General features: G+C 40.1%; 1 protein-coding gene across 3 annotated transcripts in view; it reads right to left on the reverse strand.

Annotated features, from left to right (window-relative positions):
* Positions 1–21,443, reverse strand: part of EPG5 (ectopic P-granules autophagy protein 5 homolog) — a 104,879-nt gene that overhangs the window by 14,595 nt on the left and 68,841 nt on the right. For 2 of the 3 annotated variants that reach the window (XM_041760482.1, XM_041760464.1), the window contains exons 29-39: positions 21,118–21,274; positions 18,038–18,232; positions 16,497–16,710; positions 14,407–14,555; positions 13,639–13,840; positions 13,004–13,076; positions 11,372–11,475; positions 6,671–6,846; positions 4,313–4,498; positions 3,425–3,634; positions 2,500–2,644 (exon numbers count right to left, since the gene is read on the reverse strand). In XM_041760482.1, coding sequence (XP_041616416.1) covers positions 2,500–2,644; positions 3,425–3,634; positions 4,313–4,498; positions 6,671–6,846; positions 11,372–11,475; positions 13,004–13,076; positions 13,639–13,840; positions 14,407–14,555; positions 16,497–16,710; positions 18,038–18,232; positions 21,118–21,274 — 1,811 coding nt within the window. The remainder of the gene's footprint in view (positions 1–2,499; positions 2,645–3,424; positions 3,635–4,312; positions 4,499–6,670; positions 6,847–11,371; positions 11,476–13,003; positions 13,077–13,638; positions 13,841–14,406; positions 14,556–16,496; positions 16,711–18,037; positions 18,233–21,117; positions 21,275–21,443) is intronic. The other variant, XM_041760473.1, reaches the window with a different exon arrangement.

The following is a 21,443-nucleotide window of genomic DNA, read 5'->3' on the forward strand; positions in this document are numbered from 1 at the left end:
TTAGACGGTCACATTTCATGTAGATTTACCTACACATTAATCTGCCACTTTCATTGTTCTTCACACTCACTCTCTTCCTACTTATGTTCTCCAGATTATTATCTCTTTCCTGCTAGAGTTTTTGGTTGTATTTTGCTATTCTTTTATAACTTCTCAAGCTGGATTCTTATTAACCTTCATCTTTTTAAAATTTTAATATAAGCATTTAAGGCCAAGAAATTAAGCCCCACTTTAGCTGTACTCCACAAGTTTTGAAGCATTCTGGTTTTTTATCCAGTTCCAAATCTTCTAGATTTCTATTATGACTGTTTCTTTGGTCATCAGTTATTTAAAAGTTTGCTTCTTAATCTCCAGTGTATAGTTATGTTTTGTTACTGATTCCTAAGTTCACTGCACTGTGGTTAAGAGTTTGTGTGGTCTGTTCCAAACCAGTCCTTTGGAATTGGTTGAGACTGGCTTTAGGCTGAACAAGGGTGAGGTTCCTTACCTGTTCTGTGGTAGACTCACACCATGTGAGTTCTGCATGTACAGGGCACATCCTTTTCCACGTGCATATTACATTCGGCGGGGCCCTTCAGACCTCCTAAAGCCTCACTGATTTTCCTTCAATTTCATCCTTTACTGTGAGATATGTGGCAAAATCTCTTACTGTGAGTGCATCTGACATTTCTCTTCCTAATTTTGTCAGTTTTCACTTTAGGTGTTTGTAGTTGCTACTGTATCTTTAAGTACAAATACATTTATCATTCTTCTATCCTCCTGGTGAATTAAACCTTTTATCAATTTCCAAAGACTTTTTTTTTTTTTTTCAAAGACTCTACTAATGCTTTTATTTATTTATTTTTTTGTCATGCAACTTTAAGGCAGGAAACCACCTTAGATAACATCTGGCTCTGTAATGCTTCCTGCCTCACAGTCCTATCTGTCCAATATTAATCTAGCTATGCCAGCTTTCTATTTTAATAATTGCCTAATATGACTGCCTTATCGAAAGCTTTCTATATCTTATGTTCTATATGTACTTTTCAGAAACAGCTTAAAGCTGGATGTTGTTCACTGTTAATCCGGTCTGACAAACTTTGTGTTTTAAGTTGAATATTGGTACATTTACATTTACTGGTGTATTTAAATTTTACCATCTTATTTTGGTTTTTTTACTTACCTTCTCCAAGCTTCTTTTCTTGCCCTCTTTGGACTGAACGCATTTTAGCCATTCCTTTTTATCTCCTTCCACTAACTTGAAAAATTATACATTTTATTTCTATTTCTATTCTTTTAATGAATTCCTTGGTAATTTCAACATTCCCATTTTATCAAAATGTAAATTTAATCAATTTATTGACCCTCTCCAATAATACTAAAACCTTACCATGCTTCTAACTCAACCTCCTTCCTAACTTTTATATACTCGCTAATTATTCCAATATCTTGTCTTCATGTGTGAGTCTGACTTGCTTGTGCTGCCTTTTTTTTTTTTTACTATTTTTTTTTACTATTGGTTCATAGGCCTTGGAATTCTGAGGTCAGAGCTGAAGATGGGTTTCTCTAAAATGGCTCTGTGGGTACTTTCTACCAGGCATCTAATGGGCTGCCAACCCAGAACAACTTGAACTCAGTTCCCAGATTGAGGTATTTTTCTCTGGACCAGTCTAGGTAGTAGGAATTTGTGCCTCAAACACACATGATACCTACTAATTTTTAAAAGAGGTAGCTCTTTCCCCATCACACAGACAGCTGACTCAACACCCAGGTCAAATAGATCACTCTTTGCTTTCCTCTTCCAGGAGCAGGTTTATCTCTGGCTCATCCTTACACAGAGGATGCCATGTCTTGGCATCCTCACCCAATACATACAAGATCTCCTTTCAGGCCCTCAACTCCAGCAGGCCCTGGGCTTTAATGCCCTCCCCTCCCAGTCTAAGACAGTTGCAGAAAAGCCTTCAACAGGGAAGCCAGCCTCAGCACTACATCTACCTTTACAGGTCACTTAGCTCCTGACTTCTAAGATTTTCCACCACCTCATGATAAGTTTCACCGTTGGTTTCTTAAAAACATTTTGTCCAGCATTCTTAGTTGTTTTCAGCAGAAGCAGTCAGGATACCCAGTCCACCAAACTGCTGAGAACATGAGTTCTCCATATACAGTTTTTTTTTTACATATCTATAGGGGATTCTGAAGTGCCCTCCCAATGAAAAGCCAAAGCATCTCAGAATGCTGCTCATGGTCCATCTCCAGTTTCTCCTCCTCATTAAATCCAGTTGCCTAGCTTGGCCTTCAGTCCAGCCCATCTCCCACCAGCCTCGGACAGTGTCAACCCCTCAAGTTCTGAGCATTTGTGCCTCCCTGGTGCTGAGATGACAGAGTCCCTGGGAACCAAACCTCTCTCTGAGCACTTCTCTGACCCGACTGAAAGTGTCCTGCCCACCGCCCTGATCTCACAAGCCTCAATGGCAGAGATTCACCCACTGAATGAAGACATGGCTGCCTGTGACCACTCACCAGGTGGATTAAAGACGATGATATCATCCAAGAGCTTACACATCTCCTTTTCTAGGTCTGCTAAGGTGATTTTTCCATTTTGTTCCAGTGAGCTGAGGAACTGAACCATCTGATGAGTGAAGGCTCGGCATTTTGGAACTGCATCCTGACAAACAATAAAAGGAGCATTGGTGTGAATCCACATGAGCAGCATTAACTGAGCATTCCCAGGAGCATGCCTCTGCTCTAAATGCTTCAGGAGGGTGGAAGGAGAACAGAGCAGGAGGCCACAGGAAGACAGATGTGTATCTAAGGGTCCTGTGTCTAGCGATATGCAAATCTGTGGTAACACTTATGCCAGAACCCACATTCTCCCAAATTCCAGGACACTTTTCCTTTTTGAGTACATCAACAGCAACAATACCTACACACTAATTACTTGCCTGAAACTTTTCCAAAAATGTTTATGTTCATTACCTAATTCAATTCTCATGACAACACTTTGAGGCAAAGTATTATTTTCAATTCAGATGAGAAAACCAACATCAGAATGGCAGGGAGCTGGGGACTAAAGTTTGTTAGACTTCAAGCTCAGGCTCTTAACTTCCCTGCCACTCTGCTGCTAATGACATCCAATTTCTAAACTGACAGCCAGCGCCCTCCATCCTTTTGATCTCCTGTTAGCGTGTGGTACGACTAGTTAAGTGAAGGTAATTCATTTACGAGAGAAGCGAACTAATTAAAGAAGAGAAATAATTATAACTCAAATAATTAAATAATTACAACTAAAAAGAAATAATTAAAACTAAGAGATGTGAGAGGCCAAAATATGAGTACACAATGATACACATGCTCTTTTTTCAACTGAGCTGTCACAGGGTCTGAGACCATCCACTACTACAATTCTGAAGAACACTCTGCCTTTTAAAGCACCCACTCAACTTACAAGATGTTTCTGACTGTCAGTAGGAATGGAAAGGCCTGCGGACACTCTTAGGAGCTTCATGATTAATTCTGCAGAAGATTCCTTTGCCAGGATGGTGGCTGGCTGGTAATGGCTGCTGAAGTAACTGAGCACACTCTGGTAAGACACAGTATCCACGAGATGCCACGAGAGTGAGCTTGTTTGTCCAAGGAGATTCAGGAGAGGTGAATCCTAAAAATAAAACACATATTCCTTTCATTTCAGAGTTATCAGTTTCCCAGAAATAGGTGTCTCTAGTCTGTGGAATGACCATTAAGACGGCCTAGGATAAGGAACAGAACACTTAAGATGTCAAGTAAGTATCTATTCAAGGGTGGGATGCTTGGGTGGCTCAGTGGTTGAGCCGTCTGCCTTTGGCTTGGGGTGTGATCCTGGAGTCTTGGGATCAAGTTCCACATCGGGGTCCCTGCAGGGAGCCTGCTGCTCCTCTCTCTGCCTATGTCTCTGCCTCTCTCTGTGTCTCTCATGAATAAATAAATAAAATCTTAATCTACTCAAGGAAGAAGTACTAGTTAAAGTAATAACCAAGGTCTTGGCAAAAAATATTAACTCTAAAATTTGTAAGTATTTCGAGGAACTCTCAGATTTGTTGGTAGAACTAGCAATTCAGGAGATGTAAAATAAAATTGACCTGTATACTCTAATTCAGTGTGCTTCCCTTCATAACCCCGAATTAGATTATGAATGATCCCAGAAAATCAGGCATCTAGTTGAAGGCATATTTGATATGCCAAGGAGATATTCATACTGACAGGGGCATTAGGGAAACAAGTGGAAAGCTACAACCTCATAGGGAGTGAGGACCTAGGAAGTCTTGCCAAGCCTTCATCACAGGCTCTCCAAACTTACTGCTTGGTCTACCAGCTGATCTTCCTTTGCCAATAAAATCATCATGAAAAGGAGGCAGACAATCATGTTCCGTGTCTCTGGGCGGGGACTGGGGCTCCAGGCATCAGAGAGCACACTAACCCAGTTGACTTCGCATAGGACAGACCCCAAAAATAAGAAGCAGCTCTTGGGGCTTCCTCGTTCCACCTAAATGGAAATAAAATCAATGTTTTCCTTTAAACTGTGTTCTTGAAAATGTGTATAAATCAACACATACTAAATTGAATTTTAAAAAATAATTTTCCCAGATAATAAAAATCATCTGCAAACCCCTCCCCCTGGAGAGTTAGACTTAACATTTGTAATATATATTTTTTCCATGCTTAGTAAATGCGTACATTTTTTCAGCTTGTTTAGAGTTCATTATTTATTCCACTAATTCTTAACAGGAGAGGAATGAATGACCTTCCCTATCTCTGACCAGAGGGTCAAATCCCTGCCCCAATTAGTCACCAATGCTCAGGGGAATCTATCACAGTCCTCAGATGTACTAGGACAGAACAAAGGTTGAGATCTACTAGACAGTAGTTCCTAAAGCTGATCGTGCATGAGAACCACCTGGAGGACTCACTAAAATGACAGATTACGCAACCCCATCCCCAGAATTTTATATTTCCTACAACTAGGGTGAGAGCAGGAATTTGGATTTCTAACAAGCTCCCAGGTGGTGCAGACACTGTTGGTCCTAGGACCGTACTTTGAGACCCACTATATTATTGTATGTAATTTTTATACTGCCTTTTCGGTATAATATTATGTTATAAAAGTGTCTCCACATCATTAGGCTTTGTGATTTTTAATGACTGCATAATGTTTAATTAAATCATATTTAAAATATATTAGGGATTGGTGGGGGTAAATGTATTTTATAGTATATGATCAATGTCAGAGTCATCTCTTATTACCCATTTCAACAGTCTGTTTAAAATAAAACATGGCTAGCTATAAATTTTTCTGTTTAAAATGAAGATTAAAATTCATTTATAAAACCACAGTCAATGGAATCTGGTGATGATTCATGCCCTTCCGTGACTACCGTCATTATATTTTGTTAACTGCTTATTCTTTTCTCTTTTAGAAAATGATTCCTCATCCTCCTTTATGACCTGTTTTCTATTCTCACTCCAAATCCCTCAAAACACATCCCTTCTTACTCAGGCAGGACATACAGAACTGAAAGGCTTCCAGCTTCTGGCCAGATCAAGGTCACCTATGATTGATTAAATTCCCAGAGGCGCCAAGTCTACAGCAACCCTTACAGCCATGCTACCATCTGATCTGTCACACAGCTGAGGCCGCCTGCTTACTTAAAGCTATCTCACAGTTGTTTAAATAAACATCCTCTTCATGTTCACAGTGGTGATAAATATCTACTCAGGATCTATCTCATATACTAAACCTAGCTATAAAATCATTCCTAAGCTTCTATTTCCAAAACAGCTGTCCTCGGCTCTCCCCGGAGCTTAGCTACAGAAACAAAGCAGCCCTGGGTGCTCTCCACAGACAGCACAAATGGGCCACAGTATACTTCACAGACTGCCAGAAACCACCGTCAGCCTGCAGTAACTAAAGCACTCACGGCATCTCCAACATCAGTGGAATGTCAAGTTAAGAGTAAACACAAAAGAACTAGTGACTCTGAATAAACTGGAGAAACTACAAAAAGCTGAGACAAGAGTAAAATGGGTTTTTAAAAATGAAAACTTAAGAACCACAGACATGTCAGGCTGCTCTGTAAGTGATGCTACAGGGCCTGTTTTCTGTGACTAGTGCTTCTACTGCTAAGACTCGCATATGTATTAGCCTTTTGTCCAAGTTATTTCCGGTCTTTATGTGATTATGATGCATCATTGGTTGTTACGATGCATTTCTATCTCCCACAACATTATTCCCTTATGTAACTGCTTAGAGAAACTAATGGCTTGAGTACCAATTACATTTGCTTTAATAGAACATTTAACAGCATGTGAGCCTGATGCTTCTGTCCTAGAAAAATATGCAGACCCAGAGTCACCAAGACTGAGCCTGACGACATCAGTTACGTACTCATACAGCAATATTACTAAAGCCTAGGGGGTGACAGCCATATTACAGACAAAATCTTTCTCTGGGTTTAAAAACGGTCCTACAAATGTCTTCCAGTAACCTTCTACCGCAGTAAAAGGATTTCCATGAAATGTTGCTTCACATGAGCACCATTTGGACAACACAGAAGGCCGGCACAGTCCACTCTGGCACACACTGCAATCATGCCTAAGAAGCACAGTGAACAGGCTGCTCCCTAGGAGCCAGGCTGTGCCATGGAGGGTGATGGCTCACCTTGAAGAAGGCCTCCATGAGCATCTGGTCAGGGTACAGGTCCCTCCATGGGAGCTTCCGGTAGGCATTATGGAACGCGTACAGAATGAACTCTGGCATTCTGGGTGCTGTACATGCTTCACAATAATGCATCAGGTGTAACCTGAGGGCTCCTTCATCACCTGGCAACAGCTTATCTAAAATTCAAACAGAAAACACAGCTGAAGACCATTTGGGTTATCTTTAAAAACCAACACACACATACAAAAAACTTGTACTAAAAGTCTAAATAAAGACTCAATAATTCCTGAATTTCAAAGATTTTCATGTTCCAGGAAAAAAAAAAAAAACTGATGACAAAATAATAGCAAAGACTGTAATTACTTACTTGTGAAACTGGAATGAGTAGCTGGTATGTGGGAGATAGCAGGGGTGATTAGTTTTTCTTTAAAGCTTCCAACTGCATGGCTTTCTAACTCACATAAACTTGCCCAACCCCAAGCACTTCTAGGCATCCCTTTAGTCTGTTGCCCTCAGACTCCAAAGGAAATGTTGCACATGACTAAAACTCAGCCCTTGGTGTAGTAAAACTAGATTAACTGACACTCAGCTAAGTTATTCTAAAACAGCACTCCTCTGAGACACAGATCACTCAGTATTACCATCACAAGTATCAACTGTCTTGCTCTCAAGACAAATAGCAACAGAAGGAGCATTGAGTCTAAAACAAAACTTTTCAGACGTTCTGATTCTATGCAAAGGGATGAATGTAGTCAAAGAAGAGGGAGCCACCCCAACAAGAACAGAAACTTGATGGTATTTCTTAGTAGCGGCTTTTGAAAAATGACCAATGAGCATCAACTCATGGTGCCAAACAATTTATCGTTTCCAACATCCCTGTGCCCTTGATTCAGAGTCCTTACTTTATTCTACAGCATGAAATATCAAAATGTTTTTAACCTTCTAAGACAAGTTAAGGGTAGCATATGTTTAAATATGAATAAAAGATAGTTTTGTTTAAATAAAGATGGATTAGTAGGTAGATGTCTAAAAGGTAATTGCCTGGGACAAGACCGAGTTTCTACTTCCAGCCCAGATACACATAAGTTCTGTGAGCTCAGAGAATTCATTTTGCTTTCTGAGTCTTCACTTTCTCATGAATAAAAGGAAAGAGCTGGATCAGAAGACCTCACTAAAAGGTTACAATAAAATACTTCTTCCTAGGCAGCCCCAGTGGCGCAGCGGTTTAGCGCCGCCTGCAGCCCGGGGCGTGATCCTAGAGACTGGATCGAGTCCCACGTCAGGCTCTCTGTATGATGCCTGCTTCTCCCTGTGCCTGTGTCTCTGCCTCTCTCTCTCTCTCTCTCTCTCTGTCTCTATGAATAAATAAATAAAATCTTTAAAAAAAAAAAAAAACTTCTTCCTGCTTTGCATAGTTCTGTTTCTTCTTGAACTCAGCTATCAATTCCTGATGTTAGCTGTGAAGCAGCCCGTTCTCAAGCTACTTTCTTATTTATATACACAGGCAAGAGCTTAAGAGAGTGCTTGTCCCTATATTAAGAAACTAAACATACAGGGACGCCTGGGTGGCTCGTTGGTTAAATGTCCAACTCTTAATCTCAGCTCAGATGTTTGATCTTAGGGTGGTGAACTCAAGCCCCATGTTGGGCTCTATGCTGGGCATGGAGCTTGCTTTAAAAAAAAAAAAAAAAACCATAGTGTATGTGAGCGTGTGTGTGTATGTGTAGTGCCTATTTGACTATAATTAGATACTTGAGTATTTTTGATGATAAGAAGCAACTAGAAGTTTGTCTTTCCAAAAAAAGTGAGTACTATTAGGATTTCATGTACTCATTAAACAAATACTTATCAAAGAGACACTGAGATTATGGCACTGCCTAAGTCTCATGAGGGATAAAAGGAATAATGTTTCTGTACCTAGAGTTTATATCTTACAGTTTGGCCAAAAAAATTTTTTTAAAGAGATCAGGCATTTTTGCAAAAAGTCAACCAAAAATACCAGATGACAGGGCCTCTGGGTGGCTCAGTCAGCTGGATGACCAGCTCTTGATTTCGGCTCAGGTTATGATCTCAGGATGGTAAGATTGAGCCCTAAGTCAGGCTCCATACAGGGTGTGGAGCCTGCTTGAAATTCTTTCTCTCCTTCTGCCTCCCCGCCCTGCCTTACCTCTGCACACTTTCTCTCTGTCTCTTAAGAAAATATGAATACTGAATAAGGTACATCTAGACAATGGAATATTGCTCAGTGCTAAAAGGAATAGCTATCAAGCCATGAAAAGACTTGAAGGAACTTAAATGCATATTAAAGATGCCAATATGAAAAGCTACATAATATATGATTCTAACTATTTGGCATTCTAGGAAAACTAAAACCATGAAGACAAGAAAAAAAAATCAGTGGTCACCAACAATTAGTGGGGAGAGAAAGGTGGGGAGACAGAACACAGAGGATCCCTAGGGCCATGAAACTACTCATAGGATACTGTACCGGTGGACGTGTATCATTACACATTTGTCCAAATCCACAGAATGTACAACACCAAGAGTGAACGGTCATGTGAACTATGAGTTTTGGGTGATAATAATGTGTCACTGTAGGTTCATCAGCTGTAACAAGCACACCACTCTTGTGGAGGATGTTGATAGCAGGGGAGGTTATCTGTGTGGGAGGAGTGGGGGAGTAATACTCTGTGTACCTTTTTGCTCAATTTTGTTGTAAACCTAAGTCTGTTTGATACACACACAAACACAGGGGTGTTTTTTTTGTTTTTTGTTTTTTGTTTTTAAGAGCTGAATGACATGTTGTTAAATTGATGCCTAAGTGCCTCACAGACACATGGTAGCCACAGAGGCGCACTAGTCAAAACAGAACATGCCCAGCAGGCCACGGCACCTTTAGGACCCACTGCAGGGTCTGAGTGCAGCCAACAACTGACCACAGAGCTGGCCACTTCTGCCCAACGTGGAAACCACTGACGCAGAATCTTTGCCTGGCACTTGCTGCTGAGCTGGCCACCCCCTTTCTTGGCTGTACCACAGGCAGAGGCACTGCTTTTCCTTCCCACTCGCCTCTCACAGATAGGTGTTACACCTACACGGGAGTCAAGTGTTCCTCATCCACTCTCACTCCTCTCCCTCTTATCTTCTCCCTCTTCCTCTGCCTGCAGCTCCCCCTGCTTGTGCTCTCTGTTAAAAAAACTAAAATAAAAGTTTAGAAATAAGAATATGATAGGATATAGATACTATTTCAGGAAAATTAATCCAGCCAATAAGCAGGAACAGAAACTGGAGATGGGAAAAACAAGAGGTGACTGTAAAAAACTAGGGTGGGTGGGGTAGGAGAATGAAACTAATGTCCTTATAAAATTCCCAATATAAAACATTTAGATACGCTAGATAAAATAACACATATCCAAAAATGCATAGCTAGGTAGCTCAGTGGAGGGAAGCAGGGACCAGAAGCAAAGAGAGACGAGGAAACCCAGTACTGAACAGACATTGAAGCCTCGGCTGCCTGTGGACTGTCTGCTTCTGCAGGGTTTTAACAGCATGAGGAGTCTCTTAAGGACTGTGCCCTCACTGAGAGAGCAGTTCAGAGAAAGAAAGGGACTTTCTCTGCCTTCACTTTGACTCGGAGTCGAGGAGGGGAACAAGTTGATTGTGCTCACTGAGGCCCGCCTGCAAGGGAGTCTGGGGTCGGCCTGCTTACAGCACAAGTGTGAGCAAGCCAAGGATTACACGACCTTGGTTAGCAAAAATGCAGATCTACTCTGGAGGACAAACCCTCATTCTGCTCTTTGTAGAATTCCCACAGAGAAAATCTCTCTAAATACGGGCTCACAATACAAAATTTAAAAACACACAAGGAAACAAGCTCCTGAGTATAAGAATCTGAAGGAACATCTAACTGTAGCATAAGCAAGCCATCCCCAATAGTAACTCCAGGTCATTATTATTGCATACAGATCATAAAGGAAATTATATTTAAACATTTCAAAGGGATCCCTGGGTGGCGCAGCGGTTTGGCGCCTGCCTTTGGCCCAGGGCACGATCCTGGAGACCCGGGATCGAATCCCACGTCGGGCTCCCGGTGCATGGAGCCTGCTTCTCCCTCTGCCTGTGTCTCTGCCTCTCTCGCTCTCTGTGTGACTATCATAAATAAATAAAAATTTTTAAAAAATAAATAAATAAACATTTCAAAGAAATAAAAATTAGAATTTTAAACAAAGGAAAATGCTCTCAAGAGGAAGGTATGAGCAACAAACAAACATGACTTCTAGAAATTGAAATTAAAAATTCATAGGTTTTTTTTTTTTTAAAGCCGAATAGACACGGCTGGAAAGACTGAGTAAACTGGAAGAAGGTCCTCAATAATTCACCCAAAATGAAGCACAGAAAGAAAATATGAAAAAGAAGTTAGAGTCACGGTAGAGAGAATGAGCTTCAACATGAGGGAAAGAGAATTTTGAAGAGAATGGCTGCATATTTTCCATGGCTAATGCAGCTCAGAGCTACCTTACAAACAGTAAGAGGTTAACAAACTTCATACTAACCAGCAGTGCCAGTGACCTTCTTTGGTCAAAGATGACTACCTCCCAACTAAAATAAAATTAAAGTAGGAAAAGCAGAGGCAAAAGAATAAACAAATGATTGAGGGAAAAAGTGGTACCTAACCAGAGACATAACATAACATCTTCCTACCTTTAAAACTCTCGTGCAAGGAGTCAATACAGTTGGTGAACAGCTGCACAATGCTTAAGGCCACCATAGCATCACTCTCCAGCCAGGGGTAATGCCGTTGACTGCTTTAAACAAAAGAAGCACACTTAGAAAGGAAAGCACCAGGATTAAATCACTCTAGGTCCCAGAGTCTAGGGACTGCCTAAATCCTACAGAACACTGTACGGTGTAGCCACAGGACACACTCAGACCACTTTCACAGCTGTAAATTCCTGGAGGTGAACTGTAGTTCATGATATCAACCACACAATTTTATTTACTTTCCTTCTACATCTTTATTCCAATGCAATTAAGTTTCAGAAATGTGTTATTTACAAAGATTAACACCTTTTTATATCCAATTTACACCCTTATGTATCTTGGTTACATTTCAAATGCCTTAGATACATGCCACTAAGTGACTTCAATAGTTTTGTCTACCTAAAACATGGAAAAAAGAAAAAAAAAATCCATGTAACAGAAAGATGGCCAAAAATGGACAGGAAATAACCATAGAATAAAACTCTTTATATGATCATTTTAGTTTCTGAGTTGGGTCCAGAAAGTTCAATATAAAAATAAATCCCATTAATTCTCCCTGGAAATCAACAGTACAGTCTGGATTATTGCCAGCAGTCTCAGAGTCAATGCAGAATCCTGAAGCTTGCAGATGAAGGATTGTCCTTTAGCAAAAGCAAAGATCCAAAACCTTTTCAACTTTCCTTGATGAGCTCTTGGAGCAGCATGAGTTAATACAGAGTCTTGAGAGGGAAGTCAGAAGCCCTAAGCTCTGTTCCCAGTTCTGGCCCTCACTGGTGGTGGAATGGAACAAGCCATTTATGTTTTCTGAGTCTTGGGAACAGACTAATATTGTGAAAACACCTTAAATACTGTAATATCTAGCACTGGTATAATTTTAACAAACTCCTGATAAGTTTACCTAGCTTTGTTTGTATTCTTTTAGGGGGAAAAAGACTCAGAAGGCAACCCCCCTGCCTGTGAACAGTTTTATAGCTGTTTTAAATGCTCATAACATCATGCTTTCATTTATTCCCAGAACTCATGTGAAAGGGTTCGTTTCCACCCAGTAATTCAAAAACCATCTTAGTTCCAAAACATAAATAGTTGAAGAACTGGATAAAATCAAATTAGTCTCATATTTTACACTACATTATCAAACTAATTCAGGAGAGCAACATCCACTTTCTGAAATTAAGTACCAAAATTTATTCAATGTATTCATTGTGGAAAACTGGAAATGAGTGTCCAGTTTTGCTTCAAAGTTATATTAATATTAATATTAATATATTAATTAACATATTATAGCTATTATATATTTATATTATATATAATTATTAATATATCATATTAATTATGATGTTGATATTAATTATTAATATTATATTAATATTAAATATTAATAGGTCTGATCAACCAGACTAACAATTCCACAAGCAGGAAATGTCAAGTTTCTTTCATGAGAAAGCATTTTCTAAATTTAATATGGTCCAACATAAAAAATTAAATCCATGAATGCGTCCCTTATACCAAAATACCATCAGATCTTAACTCTATAAATGTCGCAGGAATATGAATATCTGAAAAATTATTTACCTTTCATTGCCCTCTAAAACCAAGATCCATGGCTTAAAGAGCTGGATGATTATTGAATGTAGGCATCTCAGCACTAAAACAAAGCAAAATTTTTAGAGACAAGAAACAAGCTCATCCTCTGTCAATATCACTAATTACATGGAAAAAAAAACTCAACTTCTTATTATCTGTATACTCACAAAGCTAGGTTGACAAACAACAAATTTAGTGTGACTAAAAATGCTTGTGTTTTCCTTTTCTGCAATAGAATTTCTTGAAGAATTTTTATTACAACACAGTGTCGTGGATAATTTTACACCATACGTTTTTTTAAAGATAAATGTTTAGATATTCAGAACCCTTTCCTAAATGAGATAAACAATAGGAAGAAAGAGCTGGAGGCTGAAACCTATCTCCTTGTACCCTGCCCTATGAAGAAAGGGCAGAGACAAGCTGAGGAAAGCACACAGTTCTTCAAGTGAACAAGGGTATGACACATAGATGGGTTCACACTTATATATATCTCTTATTTCTTCTTCTTGACACTGAGATATATAGTTTTATTGCTAAGATTAGATCTCTTAATGTGCCTCTCTAAGTCTCTTCTAATGGAAGGCCAGAGCCCCTCGCTCCCTGTTACACTAAAGGCATATTACCTGTTTTGCTGCTGGCAGATGGATCTTGAGCCAAGCAGGCCATTTCTGAGTCAAGCAGCCGTTTTACAAGATAGCCCAAAAGTGTCTTCATATCAGCCATGTAAGGACTCCATTTTGAGAACAAACCAAAGCTTTTAAAGTCCAATGTGGATAACCGAAGCTTATAAAAAAAGTTTGAAAGCCACTGTATAGTCTCCATGACCTAGAAGATAATGATGAGTCAGAGAATCCTTACTGAGTGAGTGTACTTTCAGCAGAGCACTGCGGTAGACTGCGATGGGGGTGCTCAGACTTTGTAACAGAACTGCAAAGATGTAGGTATATGAAAAGTAAATCAGCAGATTTTCGAACTCTTTTTCTAAAGCAGAGGAATCATTCTTTCCAACATATTCTTATGATGATATATCACAGAACTTCGAAGAACCTGAGAGCTCTGTGGGATGCTGCATGAAAACCTGACCAAAGGAGCCAGGAGTGTAAGGTTAAGAATAGGGCAGGTTAAGGTGGGAGGGAAGGTAACCACAGCGGGTAGGTCTGGATGCTTTTGAACAGATGAGCAAGACAGACTCTGAGTGGTGGGAGAAAGGCAAAAGGGGTACGGGAGAAAGCGAGTGACTAACAAAAACACAGGGCTCTTAATACACCAAAGTGTAGGTTTTTAGATATAAATTTTGAATGGGTTCCAACTGTTTAGAAAACATATATCAAAGGAAACAGAAAAGGAAGGCAGAGACATAAACTTCAGATACCAAAAGCTACACTACACACCTGTTTGTCAGACAAGAGAACGGCTGGAGAGCTTTGAAGCACTGCACTCTCTGCAGAAGCTGCCCCCTGCTGGCAGTCGGGAGCACAGCAGCCCAGGGCTCGCAGAGTGGCTTTCCAACACTCAGGGCTCAGCAGCTGCTCAGCAGAGCCTTGGGGGCAGGGATGGAGGATAGCACGTTAGCATCTGTCACAAACTCACTTTCTCAACTTGAATCAAACAACATGTGTACTTCACAAAGGAACAAAAATTACATAAAAATCCAAAACAAATTCATAAAGACCTATGGTGAAGGGACCACAGGAAAGAGAACCGTCCACCTGGGCACTTGACCTTCCTGGTTCCTAGTCACCCTGCTGAAAGCAAGCACAGCCAGAGCCAGAGCCATCTGGGCTGGAATGGGGGGGTGGGGGTGGGGAGATGAAGGGGAGATGGTGGAGGGAAGGAATCCCACCAGCAGCTCCTGACTGGAGGATGGTCAAGATACCATATTCCTGGCTGAAGCCCTAAGAGAAATAGCAGTAACAGGACAAGGGAGACTGTGCTGCAGAATGCAGTTGTAGAGTCTAGGCTTTCTTCTCATACTTACCTCTGAAGCTCCGCTCGTACAATGGGCAACACAGAGATAGCTTGCAAAGTAGACACTACAACCAGCACCCTGCTACTGGTAAATCTCATACCAGAGGCTAGGACTAAAACCTCTACAGGCCCTTTCCACCCAGAGGTGGCATAAGGATCATACAGGGTAACTGTGGAGGCTTGTAGGAGTCCATCTGAGGGGAGAGATGAGGCAGCTGCAATCTGCTGAGTGGGAGTTGTCTAGGGAATAGTGAAGGGTCTGTATCGAATAGCTACCACGGTCTGGCTCTTAGAGGACACAGCCCTGGAATCAAGTTAGAGGTGTGGGAATCATGCACACCTAGAACACAGCAGTGAAACCAGGGAAACCAAAAGGCTCGTCCATGAAGAATAGACAAGAAAAGGTCAAGCTCCAGAGTACCAAAATGGCAGCCAAGGAGGAAAGGGAAACCACGGAGCTGGAGGTCAGGAATCGGACAGCGATGGTATTGTTATTCTTAAGCCTCTAACTGAATTACTTTTCCTGGTAAGTAGAAACGTCCTGTTAGGGGATCCCTGGGTGGCTCAGCGGTTTAGCGCCTGCCTTCAGCCTAGAGTGTGATCCTGGAGTCCCTGGATCGAGTCCCGCATCAAGTTTCCTGCATGGAACCTGCTTCTCCCTCTGCCTGTGTCTCTGCCTCTCTCTCTCTCTCTCTCTGTCTCTCATGAATAAATAAATAAAATTTAAAAAAAAAAAAAAAAGAAGAAACTTCCTGTTAAACACAAGTCAATGGTTGCCTATACACACTGTTCACAATCTCTTAAAAAGCCCTCAGGCAAAAAAGCCACAGTATATACTTGAGTTCTGAAAATTTAGAGCAAAAATTAGTTATGCCAGTATGCATCTTTTACTCTTCTTCTAATCTCCAATTCTCCAGTGGAAAATTGCAGGGTATGGAGGGGAGACAAATGGTGGGAACGTAGAAAATTTAATGCTGCTCCTTCCCTTGGTGACTATAAATATAGGCTACCATTACATACAGATAAAACTTACTTGCAGAAAAAAGACATGAGTCAAGAAATTAAGGGGGAGAAAAAAACCAAATGCATTCCCCATTTGGATCTACAGAGAAACCAGTCAGCACAGTAAACATATTGCAAAGGAGCAATTTCCTTCTCCTACCAAATCTGTAGTCAGCAGAGTAAGCAGGCCCACTTCTACCCCCGCCCAGCTCAGGATAGCTGCAAAGACAAGGGGAAGAGGTGGATGTGCGACTGGACTTCAACACCCACATACTAGGTGTTGTCTTTTGCTGAATCAGAGCCCATGTGAACATTTAGGATGATAACTGACCTTTTCTACAGACAGTAACCTTTTGGACATGGTTTGTCAAGCACTCGAGGTACAACTTAGTGATTCTCAACTCCTGCATACCTGTCTTATTTTTACACTTTTGGATGACATCTGTAGAATGGTAAATGTCACATTAAATATTCACTGCAATCTAATCAGTCACAATTAAAAGATACTTACTTTGCATCAGCAGCCTGAGAATGTCACTGTACTGGTCAGGGAACTGGTAGAGAAGAAGGTAAGTCCAGTGCTTACAGAAAAGATTAAATGGCATCAAAATATCTTCATCTGGTTCGAGGCCCCAGGCAGTAAGTGCCAAATGAATGGACTCCAGAAGCCTGGTACGATCAGACAGAGGAGGTTTAGTGGTGTTTAACCATTGCTTAAGATCGAACTAAAAAGAAAAAGAAACAAGAAGCAGTTTTATTGACACTGGAAAATTAGCTGAAGTAGAGAAAACTATGTGCAAATTTAGTTTAAAAGTCAAACATCATCTAACATTTAGCTGTGTATAAAGACTGAAACTAAAATGTGTATCTACATACTTAAAAGAATCGACACAGGTCAACAGTTTATAGGTGTCAATAAGCCTCCAGCTCTACTTCACCTTCTGGGATTACAGAGGCAGGGTTTTTTTCTCTCAGCTCCGCATGCTTTTTGTAATGCATTTTTGGTTAAGCTTTCCCTACAAGGCAAGACTCAGAACTTTGTAGTTCTTCCCCACTGGTCTTGGTGCCAGAAATAAGCAGCCACTTTGGGGCACCTGGGTGGCTCAGTGGTTGAGCGTTTGCCTTTGGCTCAGGTTGTGATCCCGGGGCCCTGGGATCAAGTCTTGAATCAGGCTCCGCACAGGGAGTCTGCTTCTCCTTCTGCCTATGTCTCTGCCTCTTTCTGTGTGTCTCTCATGAATGAATAAACAAAATCTTGAAAAGAAAAGAAAAGAAAAGAAAAGAAAAGAAAAGAGAAAAAAGAAGAGAAAAAAGAAAAGAAAGAAAAGAAAAAAGAAAAAAGCAAAGCAAAGCAAAGCAACCACTTTACGGAACTGTCTCCATCTGATACAGCCACATTTCTGAATCTGTGGCAGTAACCTATCTCAGCTAATAAAAATTCTGGGTGTTACTGATCCGCTTCCAGAATTTCCAACTCTATGTCCTGCCTCATGACAGACTGAGAGTAGTCTCTAGGCCCTAGAAAACGCCTAGGTTTTATGATTTATACATGTCAAAGAAATACAAGTGAAGGCAAAATCACTAAGGCTCTGCAATTCTCAAGTGGTTAAGTAAATTCATTGCCTGGGCCCTAGTTAATATTCTACTCAGGATGAGGGCAAAGGCAATTTGCTTATATCTGGCTTATTCCAAATATGAGACTTTGATATATGATATCTCATTTATCAAACACATTTTTGGCATAAATTCAGGATATATTCAAAAGAATGACACACTCAATTATTATTATGAATATTTCAAAGCTGTACAGTTTCTCAGGAGGGCTTGGGAGGGAAGTCCTTGTTCTACTATGTGGAATAAGACTCTACTACACAACACAACCAATGCCATCAGAAGAAAAAGCTGCTGGATCAGGCTGCTTGAAGAGGATACAAAATGTGAAAAGTGTCTGCCAGAAAACAGAGCTTCAGGGGCCCTTTCATTTCTACGGAGTGGGAAATCACATTAGATTCTACACTTCTGTGGTGGCATCGGCACCGAATCACATTTCACCTTGGTCAGCAGCATGAAAATCATATCACTGTTGTCCTCACTTAGAAACTTCACCACTTTCTCATAGAGTTGAATGAATTCTGCAGGTGCAGCATTGGGAGTGAAGAAAGGAGACAGCAGAGAGCAGAGCCTTCTATTCTTCAGAATGGTCTCCAGCACTTTTCTGCACTCTGACTTAGTGCCGCTGATAAACACCTTGGAAGAATTAGAGAAAATGTCACCAAATTCTGCCCCCAACCACTTTTATGTAAGCAACCAAGTTTTAAGGGCATTAGCAGGACTTTTTCTAAATGAAAACATAAAACAGTCAAAAACATCTAAAATCAATACAGATAAATCTAACACTTCCAATGCAGGTGATATTAAAAACTCTGAATTTATCCATGAATTTGAGTTGGACAAGCCATAGAGAGTTTCTAAAACATTAAAATATTAGGATAATTTGAATCCAGAAAATTGCAAGATACCTCCTATGATTACTAAGTATCCAAAGTGACTGCATTTTTGTCAAGAAAACAAAACCTCTAGGTTATAGATTTTATTGAGATGTGCTTTTAATACTTTGAAAACCTTAACTTTAATAATTAATATATAGTCAAGATAATTTCACCTTGTTTTAAATTGGTCCTAATGCTAAAAGTAATGGATATAAGTATTTAAATAATTTCAGCACCAGGAAGGCTTTGATAAGCTGGATCACAGGCAGAAATAATAAAAAGCAAGACTGAGAAATTTGAATATATAAAAATTTTAACTTCTCTAAGGCAAAAAGTATGATAAAATTAAAGGAAAATGACAAAGTAGAAAAATCAATTTAGAAGACATTCTGGATAGTCTGAGGAGCTCTTCCAAAGCAATAAAAAAACAAATTCTGTAACAGAAAACGTGCAAAGGACAATAACCAGCAAGTCACAAAAATAATTAGGGTGCCTGGGTGGCTAAGTCCGTTAAGCATTTGCCTTAATCTCAGGTCATGATCTCAGGGTCCTGGGATTGAGCCCCACATTGGGCTCCCTGCTCAGCAGGGAATCTGCTCCTCCTTTTCCAGCCCACTGCTTGTGCTCACTTGCTCTCTCTTTCTCTCATGCAGCTCTCTCAATAAATAAAATAAAAGCTTAAAAAAAATAATTAAATGGCCAATAAACATATGAAAAGTCATGCAAATGAACAAGTGCTTAAAGAAATACAACTTAAAAAAAATAAAGAAATACAACTTAAAATAATAATAAAGTACACTTTCCCTATTATATTAGCAAGACTTAAAAGGAATAATCCTTCTTCACACTGGTTATGGTATGGAAAACAATAAATTCAAACCCTGCTATGATAGTGGAGACAGGTAAAAACTGCCCAGGAGGGCACAGTGACAATATACATCAAATGCTAGTCCATCTGACATAACAACCATACTTCTAGGAAATTATCCTTGAAAAAACAGTCCAATCAATTCACAGAGATGTGTAAGAATATTTATCTCAGGCTTACTGTAGCAAAACAAGCAAACTACCTGAACAGCCAGGTAGGGCACTGGCTCAATACATCACAATGTATCTGTACCAGGCAACACTATGTATTAAATACCATGAGATAAGTCTGTATTTATTAACACAAAATAATGTCTAAAGTTGTGTATGAATGAAAATCAGCAGGCTACAAAATAGCACTTGCCCATTTTGGGGCATATATGCCTATCTCTATCTATTTATATGTAAGAATGATATATCATTTCTACATATGTACACATATGCACTGATATACATACATACACAAGAAAAATGATAAAATATTGGCTATTAAATATTAGCTATGAAAAATGATAATAAAATATTAGCTATGAAATCCCAGTATCTTCAGGAAGTTAGAATTACAAAGAATTTTTCTGCTTTCTACTTTTTATGTTGTCTGCATTGCTTATGATAAGCACGCATCAATTTTAAAATCAGGAAAAAAGGGCAACCCGGGTGGCTCAGTGGTTTAGCGCGGCCTTCAGCCCAGGGCCTGATCCTGCAGTCCCCGGATCAAGTCCCACGTCGTGCTCCCTGCATGGAGCCTGCTTCTTCTCCCTCTGCCTGTGTCTCTGCCTTTCTCTCTATCTCTCTCTCTCATGAATAAATAAATAAAATCTTAAAAAAAAAAGTCAGGGAAAAAACTATTTAAAAAATCTATCTTACTAACTGCTCTGTATCATCTCCTTTTAAGTATCCAGTAAGAAGAAATCACCACACTGAAACTGGTTAAGAGCACATGGTTAGCATTTACACATTTTCCATCAAGTGGCTTTCCTTCCTTTAATGACATGTTTCATAAACATGCATGGATATACTGGTCTTGCCTTGTTAAATCTCCAAACATCGAACAGTAAGTCAAATAAATAAGTAAGTAAGTAAACAGGGATCCAGAACAGCAACTGGGAGGCGGCTGTGGGAAGGCGGGGAGAGCCCTGACTGTCAAGGCAGGAGATGTGGGATCCAGGCTCAGCTCCAGCACTGACCGGCTGTATTCTTTAGGCAAGTCATTTCATCTTTTAGAGACTAGTTTTCTCATCTTTCAAACAAGAGTGGTATTGGGACACCTGGGTGGCTCAGGGGTTGAGCGTCTGCCTTTGGCTCGGGCGTAATCCTGGAGTCCCAGGATCAAATCCCATATCGGACTCTCTGCATGGAGCCTGCTTCTTCCTCTGCCTATGTCTCTGCCTCTTTCTCATGAATAAATAAAATCTTTATAAAATAAAAATAAATAAAACAAGAGTGGTATCAACCACACAGAAGGGACTGTGGGTATGAACTGGACAGTGTTTTGTAAACAATAAAGAGCTTCATGATGCTACAGTTAACCATACCAAAAGCATCTGAAAGAGTCTGCTGTCTTCCCAGAGACTTTCAAATATGAGTAACTTAACATCTCTTGTATGAGAAGCAAATTTCTATACCAACAATTTTAGTCACATCTTGAGAAGTCAACAATTCAAAGGGGCTTCTGACTTAAGAGTCTAAATCTGTAATATCAATCTGAAAGCATAATGAGGATGCTGCAGAGACTCATTCTACATGAATAAGGCTAAAAACACAGAATTGCCTTACCTGTCCTAAGATCTCAATGCATGATGTAAAGAACTGCCTTGTGGGAGGATGACGCTGAGTCTCGTCACTGACATAATCCACAACAGTAAAGAAGAGGGTAATGCCAACCTTCTGAACCCCAGGGGTAGGCTGCAACTTGTAGGCATTCACTAAGGCCCTGTGGGAAAATGCAGATGAGACTATTGGTCTACAGTAAGAGAATCCAGACTCACAAGTAATTTCTCTGGTACTCTACACTTCAGAGCCCCATACAAATGTCACTTTAAAAATCTTCCACGGGGTAAGCTTCTTCCAACTTGACCCAATGTCTTATTTTTAATACACAG

The sequence above is a fragment of the Vulpes lagopus genome, chromosome 1 (assembly GCF_018345385.1).
Source record: "Vulpes lagopus strain Blue_001 chromosome 1, ASM1834538v1, whole genome shotgun sequence".
NCBI classification, from domain to species: domain Eukaryota; kingdom Metazoa; phylum Chordata; class Mammalia; order Carnivora; family Canidae; genus Vulpes; species Vulpes lagopus.